This window comes from Delphinapterus leucas, chromosome 4, assembly GCF_059928025.1.
Source record: "Delphinapterus leucas isolate spDelLeu-1000000601 "Yukka" chromosome 4, BTC_Dleu_Yukka2, whole genome shotgun sequence".
Lineage (NCBI taxonomy): Eukaryota > Metazoa > Chordata > Mammalia > Artiodactyla > Monodontidae > Delphinapterus > Delphinapterus leucas.
Genome location: NC_143132.1, coordinates 71,127,053 through 71,138,098, shown reverse-complemented (window position 1 = coordinate 71,138,098; position 11,046 = coordinate 71,127,053). Strand labels below are relative to the sequence as shown.

The 11,046-nt window shown below is 41.6% G+C and overlaps 1 protein-coding gene across 4 annotated transcripts in view; it reads left to right on the top strand.

Annotated features, from left to right (window-relative positions):
* The first annotated feature begins 4,437 nt into the window (after window positions 1-4,437).
* The window catches only part of OSBPL11 (oxysterol binding protein like 11), a 107,375-nt gene continuing 100,766 nt past the window's right edge, over window positions 4,438-11,046 (top strand). For 3 of the 4 annotated variants that reach the window (XR_016393004.1, XR_016393005.1, XM_022567820.2), the window contains exon 1: window positions 4,441-5,351. Coding sequence is in view for 2 of the 4 variants with exons in the window: in XM_022567820.2 (XP_022423528.2) it covers window positions 5,161-5,351 (191 nt within the window). In the remaining 2 variants the exon portion in view is untranslated. Of the gene's footprint in view, window positions 5,352-11,046 lie in introns of all 4 variants that reach the window. The other variant, XM_089910621.1, reaches the window with a different exon arrangement.

Here is an 11,046-nt window from a genome sequence, read left to right as displayed (position 1 = left end):
AACTCTTCAAAAAGATGAACATATCCTTCTTTGAAGGCATTAAAAAAAAAGTGCCTTTCTTTATTTCCCTTGTTCAAATTGTATGCCCTCTTTTCTCCTTAGACATTGAATGAAAGTCAGACTCAGACCCTACTGTACAACAACAAAAAGTTTTTACTTAAAAAAAAATTTTCTTAAATGGGGGCTTCCCTGGTGGCACAGTGGTTGAGAGTCCGCCTGCAGATGCAAGGGACACAGGTTCGTGCCCCGGTCCGGGAAGATCCCACATGCCGCGGAGCGGCTGGGCCCGTGAGCCATGGCCGCCGAGCCTGCGCATCCGGAGCCTGTGCTCTGCAACGGGAGAGGCCACAACAGTGAGAGGCCCGCGTACCGCCAAAAAAAACAAAACAAAACAAACAAAAAAAACCCCATCTATTAATCAACTCTCCTGGCTCTGATTCCATGACCGTCATGTAAACTTCTGGTAATAATTTAGCTAATCCTGTTGAGTTTCTTGCATGGAAAGTGCTGACACCAAACTTGAGTACTCTGTACTGTATTTTTCAATATTAAGTAACTCTTACCTTTGCAGTTGCTACACATCAGTCTGTTGTGCATTTGGTTAGCATGGGCTAGTCCCCAAGTCTCATCACCACTGGGAGCAATGACAAAATAGTTTCTGGTTCTCTAAAGCTGAGGCCTTTTCCAGACTCTATGTTGTCCCTTATCCTTGGGTTGGCATGTTCATCCTTCACACCTGCCATTTCTCCAGTGAAGGTGTACACTCATAAGGATTCTTTTCCTTGATTGGAGCCTGGATGATCTTGGTCGAGGGTGGCTTACTTTTTTTTTTTTTTTAATAAATTATTTCAGGATTTGTTTATTTCATCAGTAGTGGAATTAGTTAATTCTTTTTTATTTTTTTAAATTTTGGGTGCATTGGGTCTTCGTTGCTGCACGTGGGCTTTCTCTAGTTGCGGCGACCGGGGGCTCCTCTTCGTTGCGGTGCACAGGCTTCTCATTGCGGTAGCTTCTCTTGTTGCAGAGCACTGGCTCTAGGCACATGGGCCTCAGTAGTTGCAGCACGCAGGCTCAGTAGTTGCGGCATGTGGGCTCTAGGGCGCAGGTTTAGTAGTTGTGGTGCACGGGCTTAGTTGCTCCGCGGCATGTGGGTTCTTCCCGGACCAGGGATTGAACCGTGTCCCTTCGTTGACAGGTGGATTCTTAACCACTGTGCCACCAGGGAAGTCCAAGTGTGGCTTACTTCTATAGCTGGCTGAATTTATTGCTTATTTAGAGATCTTTATCTCAGTCAGTATTGGACTATAAAAGGATAACTTTAAATCCTATAGCTATTACAACAACCTTCATGCTATTTTTTTCTTGGATAGAGGAGTTTGGAATTTATTCCATAAATAATGAAAAGTCTTTGGAAGGTTCTGAGTTTCAAAGGGGCATGATCAGAGTTGTGATCTGTGAAAAGTGTAGAAAAGACCAGAATTGGAAAGACCTGTAAGAATATTACTGCACTGTTGCAAATCCAATCTATTTACAGCACCGTAGCCACTCCTACCTCCATACAGTTTAGATGGACTTAACTTTTTTCTGTCCTGACTGCCATCACCCTAGTCTTATCACTAGCATCGTGTCTCACTTCATTTCATTTAATAGCCTCCTGACTAGTCTCCCTACTTCCTCTTTTTCTCCCACTAAAATTAATTCTTTATGTGGCAGGTAGAGAGTTTGTTTTTTAAAACATACCTTTATTTTGATTTAATTCACCTACCATGAATTCACCTGTTTAAAGCATACAGCTAGGGATTTCCCTGGTGGTCCAGTGGCTAAGACTCCCAATGCAGGGGGCCCGGGTTCAATCCCTGGTCAGGGAACTAGATCCCACATGCTGCAACTAAGAGTCCGCATGCTGCAACTAAAGATCCCGCATGCCACAACTAAGACACAGTGCAGCCAAATAAATATTTTAAAAAAATAAAGTGTACAGTTAAATGGGTCTTAGTATATTCACAAGATTGTGCAACCATCACCACTAATCTAATTTTAAAACATTTCTATTACCCCTCAGAAACCTCATACACATTAGCAGTCACTCCCAATTCCTCCTTCCTCCCAGGCCTGGCAACCACTAATCTACCTTCTGCCTCTACAGATTTGCCTATTCTGGACATTTCATATAAATGGAATCACACAATATGTGGCTTTTGCTTTCTTGCTTCTCTCACTTAGCATAATGCTTTTGAAGTCAATCTTTGTTGTAGCGTATGTTAGCACTCCATTCCTTTTATAGCCAACTAATATTCCATTGTGTGGATATAACCGCATTTTACATTTCCACTAGCAGTGTATGAGGGTTCCAATTTCTCCACATCCCTCATCAACATTGGTTTGGTTGTTCTCCTCCTTTTATATATATAAATATATATATATATTTATATATATAAAAGGTATATATTTATATATGTAAAAGGTATATATATATATATATACACACACATATTTTATATATATATATATATATATATATATATTTTTTTTTTTTTTGCCACACCACATGGCTTACAGGATCTTAATTCCCCGACCAGGGATTGAACCCGCACCCTTGGCAGTGAAAGCGTGGAGTCCTAACCATGGGACTGCCAGGGAATTCCCTTCTCTACCTTTGTGATTGTAGCCATCCTAGTGGGTGTGAAGCGCTCTTGCATTGTGGGTTTTTTTTTTGTTTGTTTGGTTGTTTTGCGGTACGCAGGCCTCTCACTGCTGTGGGCGCTCCCGCTGTGGAGCACAGGCTCCGGACGTGCAGTCTCAGCGGCCATGGCTCACGTGCCCAGCCGCTCTGCGGCACGTGGGATCTTCCTGGACTGGGGCACGAACCCATGTCCTTGGTTAGTAACTATGTTGAGAACTTCTTAATGTAGTTATTGACCTTTGCTATATCTTCTTTGGAGAAATATTTATTCAGTTCCATTGTCCATTTTAAAATTTAGTTATTTATCTTTTTATTAATGAGTTGTAAGGGCTCTTTACATATTCTGGATATAAGTCGCTTGTCAAATATATGGTTTGCAAATATTTTTCTCCCATTTTATGGATTGCTTTTTACTTCCTGATGGTATGGTTTACAGAACAAATGTTTTTAATTTTCATGAAACCCAATCTATTTTTTCTTTTGTCACTTACGCTTTGATGTTGTATCCAAAAGGCTTTGCCTGACCCCAGGTTGTGGACATTTATGCCTATGTTTTTCTTTTAAGGGTTTTATTGTTTTAGCTCTTACATTTATGTCTTTCATACACTTGGAGTTAACTTTTGTGTATGGTGTGAGGTAGGGGTCCAATTTCATTCTTCTGTATGTGAATAGCCAGTGTCCCAGCACCATCTGCTGAAAAGAATAGAGAGATCTTTTAAAAACATAGGTCAGATCACAATCCTCCTTTATTAAAATTTTCAATGATTTTCCATTGCACTTACAATAAAATCCAAATTTCTCTGCCTATCTCTTCACTTTCATTTCACACCACTCTCTTATTCACCATGCTCCAGGTCCCAGGTCTCTCATCTCCCAAAATAAGTAAAGCTTGCTATTCCCTTAGCTTCCTCACGTTTCTTTATTCTCTCACTTTAAATGCCATCTCCTCATAGATGACTTTCCTCAACTGTTCTTTCTAAAGTAAGTTCTCTATTCCATCTTGCTTATTTTCTATATCATCTCCTTTTATTTTCCTCATGGCCTTAATTACCTATATATCTGTATCTACTTTATTACTTTATTTACTTTCTTTGAGTAATACTTCTTTGCCTCTGCCATAGTGTTTCGCATATGGTGTACATTCGATTGTTAGAAAATATTATTTACAATTAGAAGGGACTTTAGAAATCACCTAAACACTCTTTATTTTACAAATGCAGAAATCTAGGTCTAAGGAGGGTGAATGAGTTGTCTGAGGTTAAAAGGAATACTTTGATACTTTGATACCGAGAGCTCTAATTTCCAGGACAGTTTCTTTTTCATTTATAACACTGATTTGCCTTATGCCAATATCATGCTTTTTTTTTTTTTTGAAATAACTAAAATGAAGAAATGGTTTTGTAATTCCTTATAGAAATGATTATTTTTCTAAGCTTTCTTCCTAAAATGACTGAAATGGGCCCTCAAATGGACGGCCTGGCCCGGGTTAGGAAGGCCTGAAGTCACCCTCCAGTAGGGCACTAACTCCTTTGTTTCTCCCTCCTTGGTTGTCCCACCGCCTCCTCCCTCTGCTGCCCACCGCCTCCCTTTCTTCGGAGTCCGCCGCCCCAGTACAGCCATCGCCGAGGCTCCGCCCCCTTCAGGGCCCCGTGCCCTGCTCCAAGATGGCGCTAGGGGCTTCTGCTCTGGGGGAAGTGAGCTCACGCTACTCCGGAAGGGAAGTGGGGGGGAGAGAGCAGGCGGGCGGGTGACCTGACGGGGGGCTGTGGGTGGGGTGGTGGCTGCAGCTGTGGCTTTCACATTCGGGCTAGAGAGAGGGCAAGGGACTCGTCCGGCCCCTGGGAACCCACTTGAGGGCCCAGGGCCGAGGGCGTTGGAGGAAGTCGCCCCGAGCAGCTCGCCTCTACCTGGAGGCTAGGCGACCCTGGGAGCCGGCGTCCCGCCCTCGGCGGCCTCCTTCTCCGACCCTCCTCCCGGGCTGCCCGCGGGCGTCTCCAGCTCTTTCTTGAGGGCTGCGGTGGGAACCGCCGAGCGGGCTGGACCGGACCCTCCCGCTGAGGACCGGCCGGAGCAGAGGGAGCGCGGCGGGTCAGTCCGTCAGCGCAGAGGTCAGGCCGCGGGTACCCGTCCGTGGTCCGTCCTTCGCCCAGCACTCCTGGCTAGAGTCCGCGACCTCCCCACGCTGCTCCTGCTTCTCCTTTGAGCATGCCACCAAATCCTCTGGCAGGGTGATTTTTTTTCTCCTTGCTTTTGCCCGGAAGGAGATATATATTGAAAGGACATCTGTCTTCATCGCTATCCCTCTCCTCTTAAAAGTTTTCCTTCAGAGGGAATGCTTGCATTCCTCCCCTGGACCATTTGATGATTACTACTCCAGCCGCCGTCTGGTTTAGCAACTGGAATCACCTTCAGATCAGATCTTAAATCTTATCACTTACAAAATTACAGAGTTGTTCTCTCCCGCCCAAGAAGGGCAAATGGACTTGGGAGTTAAGATGCAGGGGGGTGAACCAGTGTCAACAATGAAAGTCTCCGAGAGCGAAGGAAGGCTGGAGGGCCTGGCCACCGCGGCGACCCCGAACAAGAACAGCAGCAACAGCAGCTGTGGGGGTGGAAACAGCAGCAGCGGCAGCAGCCGAGGCGGCAGTGCCAAAGGCTGGCAGTACAGGTACGGCTCTTTCTCCACGGTGATAGCCTGAGGTCGGGGTGTGCTGGAGTCTGCATTCCTACAGTTGCTGAAGGATGACGTTTTTTCACTAACTTCAGAAGTAACTAATAACATTTCATTTGGACCTGTGGTCCCATCTTTATTAGCAAGATTTAATTCATTCATTTGTCCATTCATTCAACAGGTATTTATTGAAGGCCTTTTGGAGAACACATAAATGTATCCCTGAACTTCCTCCACGACTCTAGAGCTAATTTTTTCTCTGATTTGATTCTATACTCACTTTTGTTTTTCCTATATTGTAATTTGTTTACAATAAGTCTGCCTCCCTTGTTGAGGGTAGGGACTGTTGAACTCAGCTCTCTCCGGAGGCTAGCAAATGCTAGGTGCTCAAAACATGTTTATCCAGTGATGGATGGAATCATTCAGTCAGAAAAGATTCTCGCCCTCATGGTGTTTGCGATTTAGAAGGAGAGATGTACATAAATAATCTGAATACAGAGGCAAAAGTACAACTGCTAGTGCCTCCGAAACTCTAAACTAGTGAGATGTTTCAGTTTGACTCGATCAGGCCACTCACACCTCTCTGTCTTTGAGAGATTCTACGTTCATTAATTTTTATTGATATGAATGAAAAACTGAAGGAACAGGAAGTGAGTACTGGAGAAGCAATGGCAGTTTTATTTTTTGTTTTTGATATGTAAAGGATAAGTGGGTATAACCATCCAGAATCTCTTTTGCCAAATTGAGAAATATTTGACATGTAACATATTAGGTTCAGGTGTATAACATAAAGATTTGATATTTGTATGTATTGTGGAATGATCACCCCAATAGATCTAGTTAACATCTGTCACCACACAGAGTTAATTTTTTTTTAATGAGAATTAGCAACTTTCTTATTTTTAAAAAATATTTATTATTTATTTATTATTTTATTTATTTTTGTCTGCGTCGGGTCTTAGTTGCAGCACGCGGGGCCTTCATTGAGGCATGCGGGCTCTTTGTTGCAGCACACAGGCTCTCTCTAGTTGTGGTGCGTGGGGCTTCCTTTCTCTAGTTGTGGTGCGCAGGCTCCAGGGTGCATGGGCTCTGTAGTTGTGGTGCGTGGGTTCCAGAGTGCATGGGCTCTGTAGTTTGCAGCACGCAGGCTCTCTAGTTGAGGCACACCAGCTCAGTAGTTGTGGCATATGGGCTTAGTTGCCCCACGGCATGTGGGATCTTAGTTCCCTGACCAGGAATCGAACCCGCGTCCCCTGCGTTGTAAGGTGGATTCTTTACCACTGGACCACCAGGAAGTCCCAGCAACTTTCAAATGTTTGATATAGTATACGGTATCTATATGGTATCTGTAGTCACCATGCTGTACATTACATTTCCAGGACTTATTTATTTTATAACTGGAAGTTTGTACCTTTTCATCACCTTCACCCATTTCACCCACCCCTCCCTCTGGCTACCCTCAACCTGTTCTCTATATTTATGAGCTTTGTTTTGTTTTTTAGATCCCATATGTAAGAGAGATAACACAGTATTTGTCTCTTCTCTGTGACTTATTTCACTTAGCATAATGCCCTCAAAGTTCATCCATGTTGGTGCACATGGCTAGATTTCCTTCTTTTTTTATGGCTGGATAATATTCCATTGTGTATATATACCACATTTTCTTTGTCCAATCATCACTGTCCATCTGATGGACACTTAGGTTGCTTCCATGTTTTGGCTATTGTAAATAACACTGCAATGAACATGGGGGTCCAGATATCTTTTTGAGTTAGTGTTTTCCTTTCCTTCAGATAAATACCTGGAAGTGGAATTGCTGGATTATTCAGAATCTTAAGAATGAATGAAATTGGAATATCTCATGGTATTGGAACTATAGGAATGAATTCTTAAATTTTGGTTAACCGACTGCCTGTGTGCTTAGCTCTCGGTTCTTTTTAGCTTTTGTGCTGTTTGTAGTTGTGAAATTTGAAAGGGATTAAAGTCAAGATTTCATGAAGGATATACATTTATCACGAATAATATTCATATATGTGAAATATGCAGGACTATATTAACACACAGAAACAAAGTGTAGAAGAGTATAACTTTTTATTGATAAGTGATTATATGACAGGAAAGTATATTTAGTTACTGTGAGATGTCTAGGCTCACTTTTGGAATGCATGATGCTTTTTCTTTTGTGGTTTAAGACTAACCATATAAAATTATCAATAACTTAGCAGGGTTATTTTGATATGACTTAAGGAAGCAAGGTAAAATAATATTTCATGTAGCCAGAGGTGAGTCTTCTGACATCCTCAACTCTTTGAAACCCAGTCTTAATTGAATTAAAAAGTGAAACAGGTTTCTTAACACTGTCATAAAGCCATATACTTTACTCCTATACTTTGATTCAGGACCCTATTATCCCTTACTTAGGGTATTATTTACTGGTTATATAATTTTCAAACTAGAATCTGTTGGAAGCACAAATGAAAAAAGTTATCAGGGGAAGTGTAACAGGAAATGGCAACTGACAGCATAGGACAGTCAAAGATTTGAAAAGTTAACATGCAGACTAAGCTGTATTACTTCCTAGTAATATAATCATAGCTACAATGACCTTAAGTCATCCAGGAAAGCACAGTCTGTTTAAGCAAAGAACTGTAAGATACAGTGGTGAACAATTTCAAGGAAAATAGCTAAAAATTTTTTTTAAATGCTTGAGTATCTGGAAAATTCAGTTATGTGGAACTCTTCCCCAAGGATTCAGATATATAACGCATTACTGCATTTACATACTGACATCTCTTTACTTAAATGAGGCTTGTTCGAAGCTAACCCTTCAGCCTACCTCTCAATCGAATTTATCCCCTTGTCCTCTATGATACTGATCAAACAATTTTATCCATTGTCCTGCATTGCTCCTTCTTCCCTGGCTTCTTCCTGTGAGGCCCAAAGCTCTAGACTTTAAAAACAACAATAATGAAAACTAACCTAAATCCTTTCCCCTTAAAAACAGTTTACACTCAAACTGCCTCCATTTCCTTAGCCCTCATTTATTGCTCAACCCATGACAGTTGGCTCTGTCCTTACCAAGGATATGAGTAAAAAATGATGAATGTTTTTAGATTCCTATTCCAGTTGATATCTCTGTAAGTGTATCTGTTATTATTCTTTTCTTGACTTTTTGGACATTACTTTCTCTTGGTTTCTCCTTTATTGCTCTAACTGTCGTCTAATTGCTCCTTTTTCATTTCTTTGTTTGGCTCTTTTCCTTTAGAAGCTGGTGTGATACTTCATCATCTTCTGTTCTTAAGCTCATGTTTTCTGTTTGTTATCTCAGTCTTTTCCATGGCCTCAGCAGCTCTCTCTGGAACTTGAGAGCTGTAAATTCAACTGCTTACCTGTAATTTTCTACCATCCCGTTTTAAAAAATGGAGATTTCAGGTTATTTCTTAGGGAGTGGTTGAAATTTAGTAACGACTGTGGTTCAAACCCTGGGCTTTGGCTTTGCAGACTTAGAAAATTAATTAGCATAATGTTTTCAAGGTTTATAAATGTTGTCATATATATCGTTACTTTATTCCTTTTTGTGGCTGAATAATACTCCACTTATGTATATACCGTGTTTTGCTTATCTCTTCATCAGTTGATGGACATTTGGGTTGTTTCCATTTTGTGGTTATTATGAATAATGCTGCTTTGAACATTTGTGTTCTAGTTTTGTGTGGACATGTGTTTTCATTTCTCTTGGATATATACCTGGGAGTGGAATTGCTGGGTCATATGGTAACCGTTTAACTTTTTTTTTTTTAATTTATTTTATTTTGGGGTCTTTGTTGCTGCACGCAGGCTTTTCTCTGGTTGCGGTGAGCGGGGGCTACTCTTCGTTGCTGTGCACGGGCTTCTCATTGAGGTGGCTTCTCTTGTTGTGGAGCATAGGCTCTAGGTGTGCAGGCCTCAGTAGTTGTGGCACATGGGCTCAGCAGTTGTGGCTGACGGGCTCTAGAGCGCAGGCTTGGCAGTTGTGGTGCACAGGCTTAGTCGCTCCATGACATGTGGGATCTTCCTGGACCAGAGCTCAAACCTGTGTCCCCTGCATTGGCAGGCGGATTCCCAACCACTGCACCACCAGGGAAGCCCCTGTTTAACTTTTTGAGGAACTGTCAGACCATCTTCCAAAGCTGCTGCACCATTTTAACCTTCTTATCAGCAGTGTGTTAGGGTTTTAATCTCTTCACCTTCTCATCAACACTTGTTATTGTCTGTCTTTTTGGTTTTAGCTATCCTAGTGGGTATGAAATGGTGGTGGTGGTGCATTGTGGTTTTGAATTGCATTTCCCTGATGAATAATAATGTTGAGTATCTTCATGTACTTATTGGTCATTTGTCTTATCTTCTTTGGAGAAATGTCTGTTCAGAGGTTTTGGCCATTTTTTTTTTAATTGAACTATAGTTGGTTTACAATATTGTGCTAGTTTCAGGTGTACAGCAAATGTCATATATATATATATGTATATATATCAGATTCTTTTCCATTATAGGTTATTACAAAACATTGAATATAGTTCCCTGTGCTATGCAGTAGGTCCTTGTTGTTTATTTTATATATAGTAATTTGTATCTGTTAATCCCAAACTCCTAATTTATCCCTACCCACTTCCCCTTTGATAATCATAAATTTGTTTTCTATGTCTGTGAGTCTGTTTCTGTTTTGTAAATAAGTTAATTTGTATCTTTTTTTAGATTTCACATATAAGTGATATCATATGATATTTGTTCTTCTCTGCCTGACTTATTTCACTTAGTATGATAATCTCTAGGTCCATCCATGTTGCTGCAAATGGCATTATTTTTTTGTATGGCTATGGCTGAGTAGTATTCCATTGTATATATATACCACATCTTCTTTATCCATTCATCTGTTGATGAACATTTAGGTTGCATCCATGTCTTGGCTATTGTAAATAGTGCTGCTGTGAACATTGGGGTGCATGTATCTTTTTGAGTTAGAGTTTTGTCTTTTCCGGATATATGCACAGGAGTGAAATTGCTGGATCATATGATAACTCTACTTTTAGTTTTTTAAAAAATAAATTTACTTTATTTTTATTTATTTTTGGCTGTGTTGGGTCTTCGTTGCTGTGCGCGGGCTTTCTCTAGTTGTGGCGAGTGGGGGCTACTCTTCGTTGTGGTGCGCGGGCTTCTCATTGTGGTGGCTTATTTTGTTGCGGAGCACAGGCTCTAGGTGCATGGACTTCATTAATTGTAGCACGTGGGTTCAGTAGTTGTGGCTCGTGGGCTGTAGAGCACAGGCCCAGTAGTTGTAGCACACGGGCTTAGTTGCTCCATAGTATGTGGGATCTTCCCAGGCCAGGGCTCGAACCTGTGTCCCCTGCCTTGGCAGGTGGATTCTTTTTTTGTTTTTTGTTTTTGTTTTTTTGGTGCCGAAACCCAGGAGGCAGATGGATTCTTAACCACTGCACCACCAGGGAAGTCCCAGCAGGTGGATTCTTAACCACCGTGCTACCAGGGAAGCCCCTATTTTTAGTTTTTTAAGGAACCTCTGTACTGTACTCCATAGTTGCTACACCAGCGTACATTGCCACCAACAGTGTAGTTCCCTTTTCTCCACGCCCTCTCCAGCATTTATTATTTGTAGACTTTTTGTTGATGTCCTTTGGCCATGTTTAATTTGGATTTTGGG